The following is a 25844-nucleotide window of genomic DNA, read 5'->3' on the forward strand; positions in this document are numbered from 1 at the left end:
CACCAAAGAAACAACACTTGGAAAAGTTCCTACTAGCAATATCTCTACCATGTAAGGTTACATTCTATTCAGTCATTCTCCAAAAAGAAAATGTGAAAAAAATTGACAAAGAAACAACAGACACAAAGTAATGATAAATCATGATCGCATGCCCTTCAGTCATGTGACCTAATCATTGCTTATGATTATGGATGTGTGCATATTCAGGCGAGAACATGTTAATATGTTACATAAATAACCCTGCTTTGACCATTACGCTGAGCCAGATTTGTAATGTGCTAGTTCATATTAGATTCACATGAAAATTTCAGGACTGATAGAACATTAACTTATAAACACTTTTACCCCGTCAGATTTGCTATAACTGCTTTGGTTTTTGAGATACAAGCCCAAAACTGCATTTTACCCCTATGTTCTATTTTTAGCCATGGCTGCCATGTTTTTTTGACAAAACAGAAAGTAAAACACAAACTTTATTCTGATACCCTAAGGATCATTCAACTTAAGTTTGGTTGGAATTGGTTCAGTAGTTTCAAAGGAGAAGATGTTTGAAATAGTTTACACCAGACGGACACAATGACAACTCACTGTTCCTTCATAATGGTGAGCTAAAAAGTCTTTGGTTTGACTCAGCTGATGTTTAATCCCACAACCTCCCACACTACGGCTAACTGATTATCTCAAGACCACCGAGGATGTTGATCATTGCTAATAAACAGATTAAATTCATCTTCGTACAATTGTCTCCCTTTGACACAAGAAATAATTTTTCTATTTTTTTTTTATTAAAACAAAACAGTTAAGTATCATCTTCATCTTCGTCAATGCTTTCTTCTTCATCATCATTATCTTCAATTCTTATTGAATCTTCATCTTGTAGTTTTGCTAAAAATAAATATGTGTAAAATAAGAATAAATACCAATGAATTATCACAAAAAGCAAATAATGCATGTGAAAAAATATCTGTTTCACGAGTTCAAATTTCATTATTACAAAATTTGTATAGGGTTCGACAAACTGCCGCTAAATACAGTACATTTGAGTCTTGCTTTTACAACTTTGTCAAGGTTTAAACAAAGAATGGTGAAAAACATGTTACGATGCATCCATACTGATGTATTTCATGATGTACTAAATTAAAAACCAAGAGAGATTAAAATAATTTTACAACAAGAATGTGTGCATAGTTCATGGATGCCCCCACTAGCACTATCATTTTCTATGTTCAGTGGACCGTCAAATTGGGGTCAAAACTCTCAATTTGGCATTGGATTTAGAACGAACATATAATAAGGACTAAGTTTCAAGCTGATTGGACTAAAACATCATCAATAAACTGTTATCACAGAGATATGTCACACCTTTTTTTTAATTTTGATTATGCAAATGTTGAAATCAAAATACCAATACTTTAATATCTTACACAAGTTATGAAAATACTTAGTCAATGAACCATGACTGAGTTACATGGCTAAACAATCCCCATGTAAATAAGATGTGCCAATGCTTATACAACTGCATACCAAATACCATCATGACCATTGACTTATTATAAGTCGTTCCCAAATCATCTAAATACTATCATTAACTAGTAATCAATAGAAAAGTTTCAAAGTCAATAAGAGGGTGTGGGGCTATATAATCTCCATAGAAACGATTCTTTCAAATGCAAATAAATTTGCATGCCAAATATAATTGACTTAACATTAGCAGTTCATCTTAAACTGATCTAATCACAAACTAATACATGTTAACTAAGATCAGTTTCAAAGTCATTAGACTGTCATTGAGGGGTGAGGCCAAATATTCTCCATGGAAATGAGATGTGCCAATGCTTATACAACTGAATACCAATTAACATTGGCACCACTAATTTTTTCCCTTGAATTGACCTAATCACAAACTAATACATGATAACTCCGAAAAGTTTTCAAAGTCAATAGACCATGACTAAGGGGGTCAGAGCTTAATTATCTCCATGGCAATGAGATATGCCGATGCTTACACAACTGCATACCAAATATCATTGACCTACCACTTGTGGTTCCCCATAAACTGGCCTAATCACAAACTTAATAAAGGGCTGCGCTTTAGCCTGTTGCTCTTTTAACTTGTCTTTTATGCTTTAAATGAATTTATATGATCAACTAGAAATATATATACAAATCAAAAGGGATGTTACATTAATATATTCACCAAAGTTTCATAAAATCCCCCTTTTTTAAGTATAACCAGGTGCTCCGCAGGGCGCAGCTTTATACGACCGCAGAGGTCGAACCCTGAACAGTTGGGGCAAGTATGGACAAAACATTCAAGCGTGATACAGCTCTGAATTTGGATTGTGATCAAATTTTTGACATTACATGGGTTTTTTTTACACAAAACAAATGTCAAGATTTTACAAATCAATTAAAGATTTCTTTCGACGACGACGACGCCAACGTGATAGCAAATAGTAAATTCATTACTTAAGAAAACGTAAAATCTAAAATTTATAAAAATGGAAAGGGAGCTTATGTCAATAGATATAAACAATTTTTCAAAGTTGCATAAAATTTTGTGAAAGTGTTAGTTATTGTCCCAAAATTGGAAAACCCCCCCTTTTTAAGCATAAAAATTCATAACACAGAAATGTAAAATCTGAAATTATAAAAATTGAAAGGGAGCTTACATCAATAGATATAAACAATTCGCCAAAGTGTTCATGGACATTGGTGAAAGCCTTTTTGAGTTATTGTCCGAAGTGTTGAAAATCCCCCCTTTTTTTTATGAATAAAGCCCCATAAATCCAAAACTTAAATCTGAAATTTATAAAAATTGAAAGGGAGCTTACATCAATAGATATAAACAATTCACCAAAGTTTCATGGACATTGGTGAAAGTCTTTTTGAGTTATTGTCCGAAGTGTTGAAATTCCCCTTTTTTATGAATAAAGCCCCATAAATCCAAAACTTAAAATCTGAAATTTATTAAAATTGGAAGGGAGATTACATCAATAGATATAAACAATTCACCAAAGTTTCATGGACATTGGTGAAAGCCTTTTTGAGTTATTGTCCGAAGTGTTGAAAACCCCCCTTTTTTTATGAATAAAGCCCCATAAATCTAAAACTTAAAATCTGAAATTTATTAAAATTGAAAGGGAGCTTACATCAATAGATATAAACAATTCATTAAGTTTCATGGACATTGGTGAAAGCCTTTTTGAGTTATTGTCCGAAGTGTTGAAAATCCCCCCTTTTTTATGAATAAAGCCCCATAAATCCAAAACTTAAAATCTGAAATTAAAAAAAAACGAAAGGGAGCTTACGTCAATAGATATAAACAATTCACTTAAGTTTCATGGAAATTGGTGAAAGTGTTTTTGAGTTATTGTCCCAAGTGTGGATGACGGACAACGGACGGACAGACGGACGGACAGACGGACGGACGGACAGACGAACGGACGGACAGACGGACAGATGGACGGACGGACAACGGTTTACCATAATACGTCCCATCTAAAAGACGACGGGCGTATAAAAATGTAAAATAAGCAAAAGTTTCAAAGTCAATAGACCATGACTAAGGGGGCAGGGCCATATAATCTCCATGGAAATGAGATGTGCCAATGCTTATACAACTGCATACCAAATATGATTGACCTACCACTTGTGGTTCACCATAAACTAGACCTAATCACAAACTATACATTGTTGACACTTGAAACAGCATACCTATGTCTTGCTTTTTGACTCCGTCAAGGTGAGACAAAAGCTGCCTGGATCGAAAATTTAACCTTGAAGTTGGACAGATGGACAGACGAAATAAAGGGACACACAGACCAGTAAAAATGTGTTTAGATAGGTTAAATATACATACCTTTTATTTGTATTTTAGGAGGAACAATGGGTTCTGGTCTGTCATTGAATAATTCCAATTCACCTTCAGGTGTATACATTCCCTCCACACTTATGTGAAAGTCTGCCATCTGGTGGCCAAATAATTTCTGAAATGAAATTCACAAATATTCAGACATCTATGTGTATAAATAATAAGTGTAAACATTCAACAAAGCATGAATCCATACAACATGTTTACAGAACTGATATATCCTGGTTTACATAGTTCATTATTTGTTTCTGGATTGTGTGCATCATGTACTATCCACACTGAGTTTCTGGATTTTGTGCATCATGTACTATCCACACTGAGTTTCGGTATGCATTATTTCAACAATGATTGTAATGAGAGGGTATTAAAGAAGGGTTTATTTAGAAAGTAACAATGTCACTTATATGACTGCAAATGTGTGTCTGTTTAAGGCAAAAGATTGCATAAACTTCTTTTTTTTCTCTCCCCTGAACTATGTTAAAAATATCTGTTTCAGCATCAACACAAGTCATATATATAATTTCTCTAATTCTTTGTGAATTTATCCCTTTCTGCATCCATTGTATAAAATAATTCAATTAAAGTGTGTTCGTTTGATTTCAGTCCATCATTGGTTAAAATCCGAATTTTCTTGCTTTCCTCTGAATTTCCTATTGCGACGGCATGAAAAAAGGCAACCTTGCCTGATGACGTCACATAGAAAGAACACATGTGTTTGCAGATCATTCATAAAGAAGGAATAAGTTTGCCTGCATAATGTTAGAAAATCATTAGAGAAACAGATTCCACCACCAAATCTCGTGTAATACGATATTTATCCACTCTCGACAGTTAAATTTTAAATATTTAACTGTCTCGAGTGGATAAATATCGTATCACACTTGATGCAGTGGCAGAATCTATATTTATCAGTAAAGTCTGGAAAATACGACTGTTTTGAAATCCCTGGCGTGTTCTGGATTGTGTACATCATGTACTAATCTAAATTCTGGCTAGTTCCCAAGTTGGTGTCATGTACTTACCAATATTCTGGCTTGTTCTGGTGTGAGTGTGTCATCTTTTTCACAAACTTGATACTCTCTTAGTAATGTGATCACACCTGGAACAAAAAGGAAAAATTAAAAACAGAAATATTTATATCAAATGACAATCTCCAAACTGATTTAAAAGATGTGCTGTCATATCTGATTTAATGGGTGGGCTACACGCCACTTTCAGTGATTTCAGGTGGCCAGTTTCATCAGCTGACATGGTGGATGATTTCAGGGAATACTGCTTACAAATAGTGCTATCAAAATATAACATTTTTTTCTGTAGCTAGACCTTTCCAATTTATATTACAAAAAAAAACATCTAAAACATTTCTAAATTTACTATTAAGTGCCAGTCTGCCTAAGAATCAAACGAAAGACTAATAATTTTTAACTCAGGATGATGATAAGTATTAAATAGCATGATTAGCTTGCTGGGTTTTTTCTGATCATGTTTTGATTTTTACCTAAATTGCCTGATTCTTACAAAGACTGGTACTTAAAGAACATTTGTTCTGTATTAGTATACTCATATGACATATATTCAATTCTTGGATAAAAGCCTTAAATTCACCAATCTTTCTCAACAACACTGTTGAAATTAAAGCGTAATTCACCTTTATTTAATGTTGTAGGTAGCCCAAGCTTTCTCAGCTGTGGTTCCATTGAGTGAGAAAATTCTGGGACTGGACCGGTTTCTATGACAACAGTCTGTGTTGCTTGGTTTCCTGATCTCGCATAGTCTTTTATTCTGTAGTCATCAAAAAATCTGAAAAATAATTATTTAAAAAGTTTTACTATTTGCCATTCTAATGCAACAACGTTTGTAACGTTCATTTTGATTGGATAACGTCACTTTCTTAAATGGCATCAATTGACAATTGATGCTATGGGACGTACGCGCAGGCGCAGACGGCATATGACAGATTTTAAATACATGTTTTAACGTTATTTTCTGTCATTTTCATTAGAATGGAGATAACAATATTGTATTTTAAGCTCCGACGGCATCAATTTGGGATTTGATGGTCGCAAATACCCGTTTACTGTCTCCGCTAACACGTCGCCAGTAAACTTAATTTGCGACCATCAAATCCCCAATTGATGCCGTCGGAGCTTAAAATACAATACAGTTATCTCCTAATTGTACTATCTAGACAGGTTGAGTCGGATTTTTAACGTGCTAGTTCACAAGGTAACAGTTGTCTGGAAGACATGTCACCTAACCCGAACAACATATTTTGACTCAAGAGACGACCAGTCTTTAGTCTTATTCCTTAATACTGCATGTTTAATACAGAAGCAGTAAATACCAATTTTAAAGGTTTCATATGGACGGGTTTGAACCCATGACCTCTGCACTCTAGGCGCCCAAACTAAAACAAGACCCCAGTCCCTCCAACCCGAGGGGGTGTGTACATGATTTACTACAGTTCTAATTGAGAATTGTTGTTTATATGTGATTCTTTGTTCAATTTACTTGATGTGTTTAAACACAGGATTATGAAATCCTGCTATATATTGTGAACACTTGTCTCTTATAGTACCGGTATTAAACATATGTTTTCTTGCTGTCTTTTTCTGATAATGAGTTCACACATAATTCGAATTACGATTTGCATTAACTAATTCGAATAAGTTTAATTCGCATTAGAAATGTTTTACATCCTAATGTCAATTCTAATTCAAATTACAATGGGCGTCAAATTAACTTTTAATTCGTATTCACAAAAGTGTATTTATAATGTGAATTAGGTCATTCTAATTAAAAAAAAGAAGAGTGTGTGAACACAATTTGCAAATTTGATTCACATTCGATTCGAATTCAATTTGAATTAAATGTACGTGTGAACGAGGCATTATCTTATACTGTTCTCATTATTTGTTTTCAAATTTATTACATTATTGTTTTAGATTCATTACATAGATGCCAACCCCCTTTTGACACAATCAGTAACAAACTATCAAATTTTCCGTATTTTTGAAAAGTTTTCAGTAATCATTCATAAACGTGCATTTACCAATAAAAATTACTGACAAGTGGTTGCAAAGTGATGTGCACGAAATTTGTCGTTTAACATGTTGTCTGTAGTATGTATTCCATTCATTTATTGTTCAGATGTTCTCGACTCGTACATTTTCGTTTTGTCAAGGAGAAGTAGAGAAAGGGGGAAAGCTACTTCATAAATGCAAGTTTGCCTCTTCGGAAGTCAGTTAGTTACTCAACAATAGGTTGATAACTCCCGAGAAACCGGAAGCATTACATTGGCGTTTTCTAAATACCGGACCAGGACGGAAAAGTAATGATAAAAATCCGTGTTTTACAAAATTGAACGGCGATGATTGGTAATCCGTAACTGTTCGACTTTGACCGTAATAGCGTAGTTTTTATCGCAAAATCGGAAAAACTACGCAAAAATCGTAATGGTTGGCATCTATGTCATTATAATTTTTGGGTTAAAAATTTCCCAATCTTGGGATATAAGTCATCACAAATTTAATTGTTTTACAAAATTCAAATTCAAAATTGTATTTAAAAGAATTAACATTTGTAATATTTCTTAGCGGTATTGGCAAATTATTCCACAAGAATGGTCCAGAATACATAAAAGATTTTTTGAACAATTCTGTTTTTGGTTTAGGGAGTATGAGGTTTCCTTGAACAGCATTTCTCAAGGGGTATGGATTTCTGTCTGAAACATAATGAAACTTGTTAGTAAGATATGATGGGGCATCCATCATTTTTAATGCACTTTTAAGTGACACTGATTTATATAAATACAAAATGTATAAAAATACATTAATTTTTAATAGTTTTGAGACTTCATGTATCCATTTTAGAAGGCTAAAACTAATCTTGATATTTTTTCTTTTGAAAATGTCCCCTAGATATTATGTTTTTAAACATCTTTTATTTTTCGTAGCTCCAAGATATGTATACTTTTGAAACTATCTGATCTTACTTTAATACATCCTCTTTAGTTTTATTTGTAAACAACAGTCCCGTCTGTCCACGAAGATGTTTACTCAGTTTATGCAGATCGTCTTTAAATTCATCCTCTGCCGTTCTTCCCAATGCAAGGGCCATAACTTTGTTTTTACCAAAAAAGAATCTGAAAAAAAAATATTCATGAAGAGTTTTGCACATAAACATTTACAATGATTTTAAAGTGGTAATACATTTTCATGTCACCTAAACCTCATAAATAATTCATGGCAATCATTGGTCTGTTGGAGATGTTACTACGGGCATGCCTTATTTCTTTTAAGTTTACTCTGTTCATTGAACCACACACATTGACAATCTGGCACAAAAGCTTTACTCGGTTTATGTTTTTAAAAGTTTAAATAATATTGAACAAATGTTTCAAACTGATGTACTTAAACATAACAAGATTTGATTTAGTTAGTACTAATTGTGAAATGTTAAAAATTTCAATGTATAACCCTGCTTTGCCAATAAATTTCATAGCATCCTGGTTAAGTATGAAAAATGCACCTTTTTGGAGGAATTATAGCATTAAATCTTTACAATCATTTCAGATAGTATTACATGCCAGGAATATAATATAACACTTCACTGGTGGTCAACAGCCCTTCAGAAGAAAAAAAAACTGTCTTATCAACTTTTATCTAAATATTCTAACCTTGGAAATCAAATTATGACAGAGTTCGCGAAAAGTGGTGGACCTCAGGATTTTACCACCAAAATTTTGCATAGGACTGACACAATTTTAGTATTTTTCAATAGAGTTAATAGTGAGGACCAGCAGTTTTTCTTCAAGGACCACCAGGGAAAAAAAGATTTGGAGAACTCTGATTTATATGAGCTATGTTTGATAAAAATTGACATTATGCAAATGCAAATACACATGTATGAGACCTTGACATGTATAAGACTTAGACATGTATGAGACTCAGACATGTATGAGACTTAGACATGTATGAGACTCAGACATGTATGAGACTTAGACATGTATGAGACATAGACATGTATGAGACTTAGACATGTATGAGACTTAGACATGTATGAGACTTAGACATGAACGAGACTTAGACATGTATGAGACTTAGACATGTATGAGACTTAGACATGTATGAGACTTTGACATGTATGAGACATACACATGTATGAGACATACACATGTATGAGACTTAGGCCGTGTTCATATTGACCTAAACTCGGTGTTGTGTAAGTGCAACTCACACGTAAACTAAACAAAATTACGTTCCCATTGATAAAACTCAATGTTTACATGTAGTGTAAATCATGTTTTGTCTACATGCAGTCGATACTCGATGTAGGCCTTGTGTAGATTAAGTGTAGACAAAACTAGGCATTTAAAACATTAGTTTCACCGTGCATATTTAAGGAAGAAACGATTTTTTAATAAAATTGATATTTATAGCAATTATTTATGAAGTTCTTTACAGAAATATTTGTCTCAACTTGATATATTTATTTGTTTTGTTTAGAAATAAAACTTAACGTAGCTTTATTAAGCCCTTATCAAGACCCAAAGCAGCATCATTGCTGAACACATAATTCATTTGAAAATTAAAGTCTTTCCGAATTGACTTAACTTACACAGAAATATTTGCCACTGGTCTTTACTCAAACAACGATTCACTCATAAAATTACTTAAAAAGTGTGAGGTAAATGTATTGTTTGTCTAGTATCTCGGATCCGTGAAATTACACTTAAAAGGAAAAAAAAACATTACCCACTCCCTTTGCCAAATACTTCTTGGAGAAGAAATACCATTTGAACAAACAGAAAAGACAGAAATATAGTGATCCCTAATATATCAATCCTTCTTCTTCGTCTGTAAGCACGCTGTTGCAGCCTACGTTTTCTAATGCTTAATCGAGACATCTTTAGTATCTTTAAACTACTGCAAATCATCAAAATGGCTTTCATAAAGAAGCAACCACTTAACTTTTAAAAAAAAGGGGGGGGGTTATTTTGTTTATTTATTTGAGTCAGAATTTTGCCGCGCAAACGTTTTATTCCGGTTAGGTTTTTTTCGGTGCTGGTAATCAATTTTTTTTTCTTCAACATTTAACACTTTAATGTATGGGGAAACTCTTGATTCAGAATATTTTTTATCATCTGTAGAACCAGAATTGTTTTCTTTATCCAATTGGGGTTCGGAATATTTCCATTCCCACTATTTAGAGTCAAATGGTCGTTCCCTTACTGCTAGAAAAGTTGTCCGAAAATGTTTCATTCGATTCTACGAAATGAACATTTAAATGACATAGAGTTTACAAATGTGAACAAATCTTATGTACAGGTAATTAAACAAGGTGTATAGATGTGAACAAATTTAATGTGAAACCAATGTCCAGTTCATTAAACTAATTGTAAACAAGTTTACTGTACATGGAATTTGGTGTGAACACGGCCTTAGACATGTATGAGACCTAGACATGTATGAGACTTAGAAATGTATGAGACTTAGACATGTATGAGACTTAGACATGTATGAGACTTAGACATGTATGAGACTTTGACATGTATGAGACTTAGACATGTATGAGACAGACATGTATGAGACTTAGACATGTATGAGACTTAGACATGTACGAGACTTAGACATGTATGAGACTTAGACATGTATGAGACTTAGACATTTAGACATGTATGAGACTTTGACATGTATGAGACATAGACATGTATGAGACATACACATGTATGAGACTTAGACATGTATGAGACCTAGACATGTATGAGACTTAGAAATGTATGAGACTTAGACATGTATGAGACCTAGACATGTATGAGACTTAGACATGTATGAGACTTAGACATGAGACTTAGACATGTATGAGACTTAGAAATGTATGACACTTAGACATGTATGAGACTTAGACATGTATGAGACATAGACATGTATGAGACCTTGACATGTATGAGACTTATACATGTACGACACTTAGACATGTACGAGACTTAGACATGTACGAGACTTAGACATGTACGAGACTTAGACATGTATGAGACTTAGACATGTATGAGACATAGACATGTATGAGACTAAGACATGTATGAGACTTAGACATGTATGAGACATAGACATGTATGAGACATAGACATGTATGAGACTTAGACATGTATGAGACTTAGACATGTATGAGACTTAGACATGTATGAGACTAAGACATGTATGAGACTTAGACATGTATGAGACTTAGACATGTATGAGACATAGACATGTATGAGACTTAGACATGTATGAGACATACACATGTATGAGACTTAGACATGTATGAGACTTAGACATGTATGAGACATAGACATGTATGAGACTTATACATGTACGACACTTAGACATGTACGACACTTAGACATGTACGAGACTTAGACATGTATGAGACTTAGACATGTATGAGACATAGACATGTATGAGACTTAGACATGTATGAGACTTAGACTTATGAGACATAGACATGTATGAGACTTAGACATGTATGAGACATACACATGTATGAGACTTAGACATGTACGAGACTTAGACATGTATGAGACATACACATGTATGAGACTTAGACATGTATGAGACCTAGACATGTATGAGACTAAGACATGTATGAGACTTAGACATGAGACTTAGACATGTATGAGACTCAGACATGTATGAGACATACACATGTATGAGACATAGACATGTATGAGACTTAGACATTTATGAGACATACACATGTATGAGACTTAGACATGTATGAGACTTAGACATGTATGAGACATACACATGTATGAGACTTAGACATGTATGAGACTAAGACATGTATGAGACTTAGACATGTATGAGACATACACATGTATGAGACCTTGACATGTATGAGACTTAGACATGTATGAGACTTAGACATGTATGAGACTTAGACATGTACGAGACATACACATGTATGAGACTTAGACATGTATGAGACCTAGACATGTATGAGACTTAGACATGTATGAGACATAGACATGTATGAGACTTAGACATGTATGAGACTTAGACATGTATGAGACTTAGACATGTACGAGACTTAGACATGTATGAGACTTAGACATTACGAGACATACACATGTATGAGACCTTGACATGTATGAGACTTAGACATGTATGAGACTTAGACATGTATGAGACTTAGACATGTATGAGACATAGACATGTATGAGACTTAGACATGTATGAGACTTAGACATGTATGAGACATACACATGTATGAGACCTTGACATGTATGAGACTTAGACATGTATGAGACTTAGACATGTACGAGACTTAGACATGTATGAGACTTAGACATGTATGAGACTTAGACATGTATGAGACATACACATGTATGAGACTTAGACATGTATGAGACATAGACATGTATGAGACAGACATGTATGAGACCTTGACATGTATGAGACTTATACATGTACGAGACTTAGACATGTACGAGACTTAGACATGTATGAGACTTAGACATGTATGAGACATACACATGTATGAGACTTAGACATGTATGAGACTTACACATGTATGAGACTTAGACATGTATGAGACTTAGACATGTATGAGACCTTGACATGTATGAGACTTAGACATGTATGAGACATAGACATGTATGAGACAGACATGTATGAGACATAGACATGTATGAGACTTAGACATGTATGAGACTTAGACATGTATGAGACCTAGACATGTATGAGACTTAGAAATGTATGAGACTTAGACATGTATGAGACCTAGACATGTATGAGACTTAGACATGTATGAGACTTAGACATGTACGAGACTTAGACATGTACAAGACTTAGACAAGTACGAGACTCAGACATGTATGAGACATAGACATGAATGAGACATAGACATGTATGAGACTTAGACTTATGAGACTTAGACATGTATGAGACTAAGACATGTATGAGACTTAGACATGAGACTTAGACATGTATGAGACTTAGACATGAGACTTAGACATGTATGAGACATAGACATGGATGAGACATACACATGTATGAGACTTAGACATGTACGAGACATAGACATGTATGAGACTTAGACTTATGAGACTTAGACATGTATGAGACTTAGACATGGATGAGACATACACATGTATGTGACTTAAACTTGTATGAGACCAGGGATGATTCCACTATATAGTTTAGGGCCGCTTAACGGCCCTTAAATCGGCAAGCGGCCCCAAAAAAATGTTTGTCAATATAAATTCCCAATTCAGGAAAATAAAACAAAAATCGGTATTTCCAGAAAAGTTTCCGTCACCAATTACGGCAACTATAATTTTTCATAGTTTGTCGTCAAAACATAGTAAAATCCGGATAAAAATGCTGACTATGATCGCATTTTATTAACAACGATTTAATTATGTCAACATGAGGTAAACAATTTTAGCGGCCGGATTCAATTTAAGTTAAAATGTTATGAGAGTATGTGGTCTCGTAAAAGTAGATCGCTCAGCAGGTTGATCAAAAATATGCTTTTTGTCAATATGGGTGTCAAAACAGACCTCAGCAAAGAGTAAATTTTATATTACATTGATGAATGAATTTGAGTGGTAAAAGCAGATTGCCCAGCAGAGCCAGTTATGTTGATTAAATAAAATTGAGAATGGAAAAAAACTTGTTTTGTAAAAAAAATTGGTTTATATTTTGCTCTTTTTTCCGCAAAAGTTTGAGCGTTTTTGAAAATAATGTTGATGATAGACCATTCATGAAATGAGACCCCCTCCCCCCCCCCCCCCCCCCCCCTGAAATACGATGTCATCATTATGGAACTGTTTCAAAAGATATGAAAATGATCCAAATAATTTTAAAGTTCACTGGTTCAATTGCTTTAAATAACTCAATTAAGCATATATATATATACTTTTGTAATTGCTTTTCTTAATTCAACAATTGGCCAGTTCTATTTGAAATACATTTAAATTTTTTTCACTGGTTAATATGGCAAGCCGTTTTGCTATTTAATCTAACTTCAAGATATCTCATAAACTTTATAAGATATCTTATATAATAGTTCATCAGATATTTGATATAGTTTGAAAGATATCTTATAAAGTTTATAAGATATCTTATATAGTTCACGAGATATCTGAAATAATTTATGAGATGTCTTATACATGCAGTTTATAAGATATCTCATATAATTTTCTTAATATGATATCCAATGAACTATATAAGATATCTTATCTTATACAAAACATATTTATAAGATATTTCATATACTTGAAGATATCTTAAATAAATCTTATATATTATATGAGATATTGTATACATTATGAGATAATTTGAAATTTGAATAAATAGCTAAACGGCCTGCCATAGATTTATGTTAGCTGGTACTTGTTGTATATATGTTTTTTGTAATAGGCCTCGTTTACCAAAGTTAAGATGATAGTGCATCATATGCAATGATATTCATGTATTACAACTTCCCTGGTCTGAATCCAATAATTTCTCCAATCAGTGTACAGAAGAAATTAACTTAATATTCATTTTCCGTTTTTACAGGAAAATGATATATTATTTCGTCTTATAATGTAGGCATAAAAAATTCCCAATTGGGATAAAAATTCCTAATTTGATATTCAAGGGACCAATTGTAAACACCTGGAATCATCCCTGGAGACATACACATGCATGAGACTTAGACATGTATGAGACTAAGACATGTATGAGACATACACATAGATTGATTTTGGAACATTCAAATACAAAATGAGAGTTAAATTTTGGTCTGTTTTATTGGGTTCTTACAACACCTCAATTTTCAAACAGTTATAAGTTATGCACAGAGGTTTTTTCAACCGGATATAGAAAAAAAAATGTATTGGTATTCCTTTGCATTTTTAAATAATTACATTAGATGTATGTTTCATTACAATACGTTATTCTGATTGGCTAACTGCACATCATGTGTTATTCCTTAAGCAGTTGTATCACTCAATAAAACGTCTCATTCATGATGACACGAGGTCCCACAATAAAGTGCACAGGTAAATACAGGGATGATTCCAGGTGTTTTCAAATGGGTCCCTTGAACATCAAATTGGGAATTTTCATCCCAATTGGGAATTTTTTATGCATACAATCTAAAACGAAATAATATCATTTTCCTGACCTGTAAAAACGGAAAATGTATATAAAGTTTCACCTGTACACTGATTGAAGAAGTTATTGGATTCAGACAAGGGAAGTTGTAATACATGAATACCATTGCACATGATGCACTATCATCTTAACTTTGGTAAACAAGGCATTTCTACACCAGCTAACATAAACCTATGGCACTTAAGCAGTTTAGCTATTTATTCGAATTTCAAATTATCTCAAAATATATAAGATATCTTATATAACATATTAGATTTTTATAAGATATCTCATTTAATATATATATATATGAGATATCTTATATAATTTACTTTTTTAAAGCTATCTTATATATATATTATAAGAGATATCTTATATCTTATAAAGTTTAAAAACTTTATAAGATATCTTATATACTTTATTCTTAGATATCTTATATACTTATCTTCTAAAGTTTATAAAATATCTCATTCAGAATATGAAATATCTTATATTTTTTTTTATACAAGATATCTTAAATAGTTTATTGGATATCATCTTAAGAAAATTATATAAGATATATTATATGAATTATCTTATAATTTCTATACGATGTCTCTAATAATATATCTTATATGATATATATAGATTCTACAACTGCATCGAGTGTAATACGATATTTATCCACTCGAGACAGTTAAATTTTCAAATTTAAAATGCAAGGCATGCCCGAGCATTTAAATATTTTTATTACATTGGTTGCAATGAATTACATTGATTTTCCAGTTAGATAAAAACCGATAATTTCACATGTGAAATAAACGTGGTTATTTCACTCTCTGACGTCATACAACAATAGGCGTTGTCAAGACGTCGATAACGTCAGATCAAAACAAATTGTCAATGCGTAGGAAAATGATATAGTTCCTTACATTTTCTACATTAATTTCATTAAAAAAAAGCCATTTGCCAATGTAATAAAAAGAATAACTAATCGCCGTATTTGAATATCAAAAATACGGCGATTAGTTATACTATAAAAAATTTAACTGTCGAGAGTGGATAAATATCATATTACACGAGATTTGGTGGTGGAATCTGTTTCTCTAATGATTTTCTAACATTATGCAGGCAAACTTATTCCTTCTTTTCGAATGATCTGCAAAAAGATGTGTTCTTTCTATGTGACATCATCAGGCATGGTCGCCTTTTTTCATGCCGTCACAATTAGAAATTCAGAGGAAAGCAAGAACATTCGACGTCATAATCGGATTTTAACCAATGAAGTACTGAAATCAAACGAATCACACTTTGATTAATTTTTTTTTTTATACAATGAGTGCAGAAAGGGATAAATTGACGAAGAATTAGAGAAATAAGATATCTTAAATAATCTTTTTTTATAAGATATCTTATATAATAAAGAAGATATCTTATATAATAAAGAAGATATCTTATATAACAAAGAAGATATCTAATATCGATTATAAGATATCTTATATAGTATATAAGATATCTTATAAATATACTTTATATAAGATATCTTATATATTATAGTTTATAATAAAAAAATAAAATTAACGGTATCAATTTTCTTGCACCAGATGCGCATTGCGACAATACATGTCTCTTCAGTGATGCTCGTGGCCAAAATATTTGAAATCCAAGGCTTATATAAAAGATTATAAGATTTATTCCATATTGGTATTATTTTAGTAGGTTTCTCTATATGAATTGGATTTTGAATAAAAAAGCATATTCACCTGAGAAAGTGTTATTCATTGCGCTAAACGTCACGCGCTTTTACATGCAACGTTATGGTAATATGTTTCATGAAAAAAAAATTGGTATATGTTTGTCATTAGATACATTTTCTTCTCTCGGAATATGGAATAAAACAATTACTGTCTTTTGTTTCGGTAAATATGGGGTTTTATTGACTTTTGAAAAACTGATATTCACTTCGGCCGTCTGCCTCAGTGAATATATTTTTTTCAAAAGTCAATAAAACCGCATATTTACCTCATCAAAAGACAGTAATTGTATAATATCATATTGTTTATAAGATATCTGATAAAGAAAACTATATGAGATATCTTATAAACTATAAAAGATATCTAGTAAATTTTATAACATATAGATCTCATGAACTATGCAAGATATCTTATAAACTTTATAAGATATCTTACAAACTATATTATAGATATCTAATGAACTATTATATGAGATATCTTATAAAGTTTATGAGATATCTTGAAGTTAGATTAAATAACAAAACGGCTTGCCATATTAACCACTGAAAAAATTCATCCATTCGGTATTTTTTCAACAGATCATCTTTATAAACTTACTTTGATTCAAATGGATTTCAAATTGAACTGGCCAATTGTCGAATTCAGAAAAGCAATTACAAAAGGTTATATGCTTAATTGATAAGATATTTAAAGCAATTGCACCAGTTATTACCAGTGAACTTTAAAATTATTTTTATATCTTTTGAAACAGTTCCATAATGATGACATCATATTTCAGGAGGGGGGGGGGTGCTCATTACATGAATGGTCCATCATCAACATTATTTTCAAAAACGCTAAAATTTTTGTCTTTTGAGGAAATAGAGCAAAATATAAAATAATTTCTTTTACAAAATAAGTTTTAATCAAGTTACATAACTGGCTCTGCTGGGCAATCTGCTTTTATAAGATCGGCGCCCATTAAAATTTATTCATCAATGTTATATCAAAATTTTAATGTGTTCTTTGCCGAGGTCTGCTTTGACACCAATTTTGACAAAAAGCATGTTTTTGATCAACCTGCTGAGCGATCTACTTTTGCGAATTCAAATACTCCCATAAAATTTTATTCAATTGAATCCGGCTGCTAAAATTGTTTACCGCACGTTGACATACGTAAATCGTTGTTAATAAAATGCGATTGTAGTCAGCATTCTTATCCGGATTTTACTACGTTTGACGACAAACTATGAAAAAATATAGTTGCCGTAATTGGTGACTAAACCTTTTCCGGAATTACCGATTTTTATTTTATTTTCCTGAATTGGGAATTTATATTCACAAACATTTTTTGGGGGCCGCTGGCAGATTTAAGGGCCGCTTAGCGGCCCTAAACTATATAGTGGAATCATCCCTGAAATAAAATAAAAACTTGATAAAAGGCGTGTTTTCATGATCCTATAGGTAAAAATGTAATTATAAGTATTGAATGCTTTTTTTGTAACTTTATAGGGTTGTAAAAGCGTTGACCGTGCGCACATTTTAAGTATGAAGCGCTTCTGCGCTTCATACAAAATGTACTTCGATCAACACTTTTACACCCCAATAAATTTACAAAAAGAGCATTCAATTCTTAAGTAATTTTCTATAAGAGGCAGCTCATACATTTTTGAGTTTTGTATGATGTCATTTCACTGAAAAGTATATATTTTCATTTAGGGGGCTAGCTGAGGCCCGCCTGTGGTGCAACATTTTCTCAATGCATTGAGGACCCATTGGAGGCCCTAGGCTGTTTTTTTTCTTTATATTCTCTTTGACATATTCCCGATTTCCATTCTCAATTTTATGTTAACCTTATGAATTTGACTACAATTACTTTTACCTGCTATGATTCCATTCCTGTCTGACATCTTTTAACTGCATGTTTCTCATGTTGTGAACAGAAAACAGGAAAATTCTCTTGTATTTGTTGGCACATTCTCGTATCTGAAAATAATAGTTTATTATACTTTAACCCTTTCCTCCATTGACATTTTTTTTAAACATACCTGATTCGCATAGGATTTTTTCAATTAAAAATAATCATCAGGTTTAAAGTATCAATGCATTGCAAAAAGGAATATTTCATCAATGAAATTCCAGTCAAATATTCTCTTGAATATCATTTTATATTAGATACAAATTTTATTAGGTCTGAGGCTTAAATTAAAATATTGATTGTTTGCCCTTTACCGACCGACCCTATAAATTCGTTGCGCCTGAAAATCTTTTATTTGTATTTACCAGCAAGATTTTATTTTATTTTATTTTTTCGTTCCTACCAAAAATCTTATATTTGTATTTCCCGCTCAAAACTATTTTATCCGGAATTCTCGGGTTTTATCTTTATCGTATAAGGTCCAGTCCGTTTGGTATCACCTGAGCGTTTGACATTAACACTTATACATTTGAAGTTTCAAAGCATTTGTTTGAAATCGATGTTCAGCTTGTGAACGCTTTCTGAAATCATGATATGACGTACCCTACTCTGTACCTTTAACTTAAAAGAGCATGGTTCATTTACAAAAAAGTTCGTTTGATACAAAATTATCATCTTGTGTACAAACTAATTTGTAAACGGACGTTGTATTCTATGTAGGGATGGCCTTTTGTGATCCGCAGATCTCCTGATGATTATGTTAACGATGCCGCTATATTATTTATATCTGACATGAACCAAAAGTGACAAAACCCTGTAAAGTGGAGAATATCTGGCAGTAAAATCGCCAAGTTGTCCATACAGATCATTTATAAATGCGATGTAAAAAACGTGACAATTGTCAGAGTTTTAGGTCTAGTAGCATTTTTATTGGAAACAAAGGCACACACGATGTTTTTAACACTCTAGGGACTTTTTCTACTAGTGATGTATGTCTGCTCAGACATATATTATCAGTACAAAGTTATCTTTTACAGAAATTCTTAAGGTAAGCATACAAGGTACGTAGTACAGAATATAAGTGCAAGTTCAAACTCTTCAAAGTTCAGGCATATAAACGTTGAAGATATGCGGCACAGCTCTATTTAGTTATATTTGAAAACAAAATAGTAGTGCATATGAATTAGCTTCACATTCTACATGATTTTTTTTTTAAACTAATAGTCCCAGAAAACTTATTTGCAAAAACAAAACGGACACCAATGACATTTATATGCATCTATAAAATAAAATATTATACCTACCTGCCTACCCATGACAAATAATATACCGAGCCAAGTTATTTTTTTGGGGAAAAAAATAAAATATTTTACCTACCTACCTACCCTGTTTCAAAACATAGGGTCGGAAAAGGGCAAACAAACAATATTTTAATTTAGGCCTGATAAAGATTTTTCCTAGGTAAGACGTTTCAACTGAGGCACTACACAGGCATCAAAAGGCGTCATTATGGAGTAAAGGGGGTGGCGTCAAAAAATGTCATTATGGAGTAAAGGGTTAAAGAAATTTTTAAACAGTTTTCATCAATTTTCATTTTATTGAAACATGATGTATGCCTTTTTGTGCTTCTTCGTTACATTTGTTGTTTTTATAGTGATTAAGATGATAACATAATGTTGACTGCTGTACCCCTATTTTTGACATTTTTACTCTTTGAGTATGTTTGTTTTGTTCACACATCGTTGACAATGTAATGGAATTGGATGTGACTGTCATATAAGTGAGAGGTTTAGCTAGCTATAAAACCAGGTTCAATCCACCATTTTCTACATTAAAAAATGCCTGTACCAAGTCAGAAATATGACAGTTGTTATCCATTCGTTTGATGTGTTTGGACTTTTGATTTTGCCTTTTGATTTTGGACTTCCCTTTTTGAATTTTCCTTGGAGTTCAGTGTTTTTGTGTTTTTACTTTTTATTTAAATTTAGAAACACAGCTTTATCACACTAGTAGAAAAAAGTATAAAAATAAGGAGATGTGATATGATTGACAATGAGACAACTATCTACCAAAGTTCAAATAAAGTGGATGAACGCAATTATAGGCAACTGTATGCATGGTCTTCAACAAAGAGAAAAACCCATACCATGTGATCAAAATTGGTTGATAGTTGTCTCATTGTCAATCATACCTCATCTCCTTACTTTTATGTTATGTTGTTGGTTTTAGCAAATACATCATCTATCCGCCTCTGTTTCAGTTCTAAACCTTTCTTCTTTGTCTTATCTTCTTATTATATTACTGTAAATTCAGAAATTATAGCGTGCATTTATTATTACGATTTGTAATTTAAAACTTATATGCGATTTTAATTTTTATGATTTTGAGAAAAATCCTGTTTTATGCGAGTTTAAATTATTGCGTTTACAACTCTGTCACATTTTTCGCAATAATAAAATCCTCGCATTAATTTCTGAATTTACAGTATATTGTTGGTTTTTAGTACTTACATCATCTATCAGCCTCTGTTTCAGTTCTAAACCTTTCCTCTTTGTCTTATCTTTATATTATATAATATTGTTGGTTTTTAGTACTTACATCATCTATCAGCCTCTGTTTCAGTTCTAAACCTTTCCTCTTTGTCTTATCTTTATATTATATAATATTGTTGGTTTTTAGTATTTACATCATCTATCAGCCTCTGTTTCAGTTCTAAACCTTTCCTCTTTGTCTTATCTTTATATTATATAATATTGTTGGTTTTTAGTACTTACATCATCTATCAGCCTCTGTTTCAGTTCTAAACCTTTCCTCTTTGTCTTATCTTTATATTATATAATATTGTTGGTTTTTAGTACTTACATCATCTATCAGCCTCTGTTTCAGTTCTAAACCTTTCCTCTTTGTCTGTGTTAATGAAACTAAAAAGATACATATACATTTTGTTAGTCATAAAACATTTGAAGCATCATTTAGGCCACGGTTTTTTTATTTGTTGGTTTACGGATCCGCCGACCCGATTTTGCCGATTTTCAGAATAAAAATAAAATTGACTTTTCATGCTTTTTTATTCCCGCCGACCCTTATAAATGCATTATCCCTGAAAAATAATTAAAATTTTCCTTTATTATGAAATGAAATGCATTAATCATTAACAAAGTTGATAACACTTTCTGTTGTGAAAAATAAAACTTCCAATTTACGTTTCTGAAAATAGACAAATCAATTATAACTGACCTTGAAATGTCTTTTGCGCAAATAATTTTGCGTAACGAAACCTGTGTTTAAAACCAATTACAAATTAGTTCGTTTCCCTTATTTGTCATCAGTCCGTAAGATGCATCATCTCAGAGAAATAGACTTGTCCAAATGTGCCATTCCAGTTAATTTCTGACAGGTTGGGATGGATGGGGAGATTTTTTTTCATACCTATCAGAAAAAAACATCATGTAAAACTACCTATCAGATCTATAAATTAAGACCTATCAGATTTAGAGTTCCTGTTCATATTTGGTGGATGGCTTTCATGGGAAAAATTGACCTATCAGAATTTTTTACTGCAAGGATTGTACCCATCAGAATTTTAAATACAATACCAGATAATGCATGATACGAAACTTTTTTACATTCCAAAGCACCCCTAAGATCTGAAATAGGTTTTTTTTGTAACCCCTAAGATGTAATTATTTTTAATTATTTTCTGCTGCAAGACCCTCAGAAATTTTTGCGTATATGTGTACGTGTCAGATGAAAAAACCCAAAATTTCACCCCTAAGATGTATAAATTTTACACCCCTCAGAAAGGACCATCCATCCTCCTTTAGCAGATATTAACTGGAATGGCCCAATGTGGACAGGTGGAATACATCAATTAAAGTACTGAATATTAACAAATCATTTGAAATTTTCTTGTTTCATAGATAACAAAAAATATCAATCATTGGGATAAAAACCGGATTGCATGACAACTGATTAACCCGATATTGTCGTTTTTCCAGTGGACGAGTCTATTACGTTTTTCGACACGTGTGTTGAAACTTATTTTTGTACGACGTTTTTATATTTTTTTTCTTTATCAGTTTTTGTGCTTGAAGATCATTATTCACCAAGTTTTCTGAGAGCTACGCGAATCTGTTTTTCTTGTTTGTGAAATGACGATTTAATTTCGTGTTTGTCCGTGCAACCCCCCTTTTTTTACAGGAAATTATTAAACGATGTCATGCGATGTTCATGATCACTGATCAATAATATTTCATCGAACTTAATGTTAAGAAATGATGACAAAACAGCATATAAGATAAACATTTTGTTAGTAAGGTGAAATATATATTTATTTTGCATATTTTTTCTGTTTTGAAAGATATTTTTTTTCTTTTTTTTTCCGACCGACCGACCCGACTTTTTTATGCGAAAAATCCGTAAACCAACAAATTAAAAAACCGTGGCCTTATATGTAAAATAAAAAAATAACATTTAATTATAAATTTGGTTATCAACAGGCTCAAAACTAAATTTGTGTAACCAAATATGCATAGAAGTTTATTTTTGGACTAATTTAATTATGGTTAGATTTCAAATGGAGGAAAGAAAACCAACACCACCAATAACTTTTTTTTCAACTTGTCATGACAAGTACATACCAAAATTTACTTGTCCAAATGAAATTGTTACTTGTCCAAAAAATTTCTATTTAAAATAACCTTTTTTCATTTTTAGTTTATTAAAGGAGCAAAACGAATTTAAACAATATAACAGAATTTGACGGTTTTTTTAAAAAAATACTTTTAAAAATATGAGTCAAGTACAACTGAATCTAGTCATGTCACAGGACTTAGGTTCTAGTTCTCATCAATGCTAGTCTCATCACACTCTGCACATGAGTACCATCTGATAGGCCTGTATTCTCATTGGATTTGTATTTTGTATTTTTTTTTAAGTTGAAAAAAGTTTTTTTAAATGCAATCAATAAAAAGAAGAAGATAAGCCATTATAAGGTCTGATTGCCAATAAGAGAACTCTCTTCAAGAGACCAAATGACACAGAAATTAACAACTATATGTCACCATATTGCAAGTATTGTTTTTTTCTACTTATGAGTTTAGTGTCTTTACCCTGCAACTAATTTTGTATATTGTTCGTGCTTTGAAAGACACAAAAACTCAAAGTTTTATGCCTTAAAGCACTGCCTTTAAAAAAATCAATTAAATATAGTTATCTTAATTATTTTCCATTTCTTTCTTTTTTGAGACTCCATAAATTGGCTATTATGAGACCTCATTTTTACATTCAGAATGGTCTCAGATAGCAGGAAATAGAATGTAGTTCTGAAAAGTTTTCTTGTGGGGGGGGGGCATGCCCCCAAACCCTGCTAGAAGGTTCAGGTCGCTGACGCGACCCTCATCGGTGACTTAGGGCTAGGCTGTTTTTATCAGGACTACGCTGAACAAATTTACTCTAGACCTGTGGTCTTAACAACATTTTAAACTAAATTCTATCCCTGCTGAGTTGGGTAAGGCATATACTAATATGACTGAGTTATTCAGATATTAACAGGTCAGGAATAACCACCAATTAGTGGATTATACCTCAATTGACGTGTAATCCACCAATTGACATATATGGGTATAGACCAATTGATGTATAATGGGAGTTTTTTGTAAGAAAATGCTAGTGTGAGATAGGAGCATGATTTTGCAACTTGCAACCTATTTTATGACCTTTATTGAGTCCTCTGAAAGTTTCAGTTTTGCCAAAGCCTGCTGCATCTCTTGAGAATGCATGTGTACAACAGTTCTTTTGTTGAAACATTTGTACTATTGACCATGATTGACTTTTGATAATGAAAGTGAAGTATTTAAAACAAAGAGTTCCATTCACCTGTGGAGTTGTACTCATGATCACATGACTGCAGACAGTATTGATGTCCATTGACAGGTGATTAGTGGTAAATTTGCCAATCAAGAATTGACAAGATATATAACAATATAAGAAACTGCAAATACAATTATTGATTAAATTCATAGGCGGATCCAGGGGGGCCCTGGGGGGCCCAGGACCCCCCTTTCGTGGGAAAAATTTGGTTGATTATATAGGGAATCATTGAAGCATGACTGGAGCAGGCCACCTCTTAGGAAAAGTTCTGGATCCGCCACTGAAATGCAATATGTAATGTCACTATACTAAACTAGGAATGTTTTACAAGTTTTCATACCATAATATGTTTTTAAGAAGACAATGCTCCATTTTGGTGGAATAATTTGCTTTGAAAAACAAAGAATTATACACCAATTGGTCTATACCATTATATGTCAATTGGTGGATTATACATCAATTGAGGTATAATCCACCAATTGGTGGTTATTCTTGACCTGATTAATGAAAAAAATATCAAAATTGAAAGTGAAACAAGGTTGAACAATTTAGTTACACAATGTAACTACTTCAATAAGAAAACTGACAAACATCAATGAAGATTGGAGTTCAGGGTCACGTTCAATATCGTAGGGGCTACGTAAATTGATGACTATTGAACAAGTAGTTAGTATAGCTGCTACATAGTAATAGGCTAGCTACTAGTTCAATAGTCATAAATCTACGTAGCACTACATAGCCCCTACAATATTGAACGATATTGAACGCAACCCTTTGCACCAGCAAGAGCAGGGTTCGAACTCACAACCTCAGCGTTGACTAGCTAGAATCGGACTTCTTATCCCACTCGGCCCCCGAGGCCCCTTGTTAGTCACGAAAGTACCGTAACCCCCATAAAAACACTCATACAATGTACCTAGTAGTAGTAAAAAATAACTATAGTATAAAATTATAATCCCAAATATTTTCAAACTGTTAAAATTTCAGGGATTTTACAAAATGACTGTAACATTTATTTGTATTTTGTAGTGTGTATAAGCAGTTCTTTGAATAAACAACAATATAATAATACTTTTCTTGTCCCTTTTTGACTTTGGCATCTTGATAATAAAATGTACACAAACACACGTGTTTTTTTCAACCGGAAATAAGGAAATATTCCTGTTTTCAGGAATTGAATTAAAAAAATATTTTTATTAAAATTATTACACTTTTTATCAATTCCAATTCGAAAATATCATTGAAAATAATTTATGGTAAAGTTTTATTTATTAACAACGTTGACCTTCGACACCCGGCTAGGAGTTGACATAGCAACAGTGACGTTAGGGCTACCTTTTCGA

At 32.5% G+C, this 25844-nt stretch overlaps 1 protein-coding gene across 3 annotated transcripts; it reads right to left on the reverse strand.

Annotated features, from left to right (window-relative positions):
* Positions 1-766: 766 nt before the first annotated feature.
* Positions 767-25841, reverse strand: LOC139497220 (mRNA turnover protein 4 homolog). 3 transcript variants are annotated; one of them, XM_071285349.1, is made up of 8 exons: positions 25787-25841; positions 21493-21551; positions 18595-18698; positions 7869-8018; positions 5523-5674; positions 4897-4973; positions 3863-3989; positions 767-885 (listed from the first exon to the last, which is right to left on the reverse strand). In XM_071285349.1, exons 3-8 carry the CDS (start codon positions 18642-18644, stop codon positions 800-802), a joined length of 642 nt encoding a protein of 213 aa, XP_071141450.1. In that variant the 5' UTR covers positions 18645-18698; positions 21493-21551; positions 25787-25841; the 3' UTR covers positions 767-799. The 3 variants fall into 3 exon arrangements, with proteins under 3 accessions (XP_071141450.1, XP_071141448.1, XP_071141449.1); XM_071285347.1 differs by lacking the exon at positions 25787-25841 and adding an exon at positions 25574-25712; XM_071285348.1 differs by lacking the exons at positions 21493-21551; positions 25787-25841 and adding an exon at positions 21141-21232.
* Between the last annotated feature and the right edge of the window lie 3 nt (positions 25842-25844).

Source organism: Mytilus edulis, chromosome 12 (assembly GCF_963676685.1).
Source record: "Mytilus edulis chromosome 12, xbMytEdul2.2, whole genome shotgun sequence".
In the NCBI taxonomy this organism is placed as follows: domain Eukaryota; kingdom Metazoa; phylum Mollusca; class Bivalvia; order Mytilida; family Mytilidae; genus Mytilus; species Mytilus edulis.

Excerpts from the sequence above, each read along its gene's own strand:
- LOC139497220 (XM_071285347.1), bottom strand. The coding sequence starts at position 25,601 with ATGCCAAAGTCAAAAAGGGACAAGAAAA. Across the intron at positions 8,019-18,594 it reads CAGGAATGGAATCATAGCAG|ATTCTTTTTTGGTAAAAACA; the intron begins GTAAAAGTAATT and ends TTTTTTTTTCAG. Across the intron at positions 886-3,862 it reads TCCTAAAATACAAATAAAAG|CAAAACTACAAGATGAAGAT; the intron begins GTATGTATATTT and ends ATTTATTTTTAG.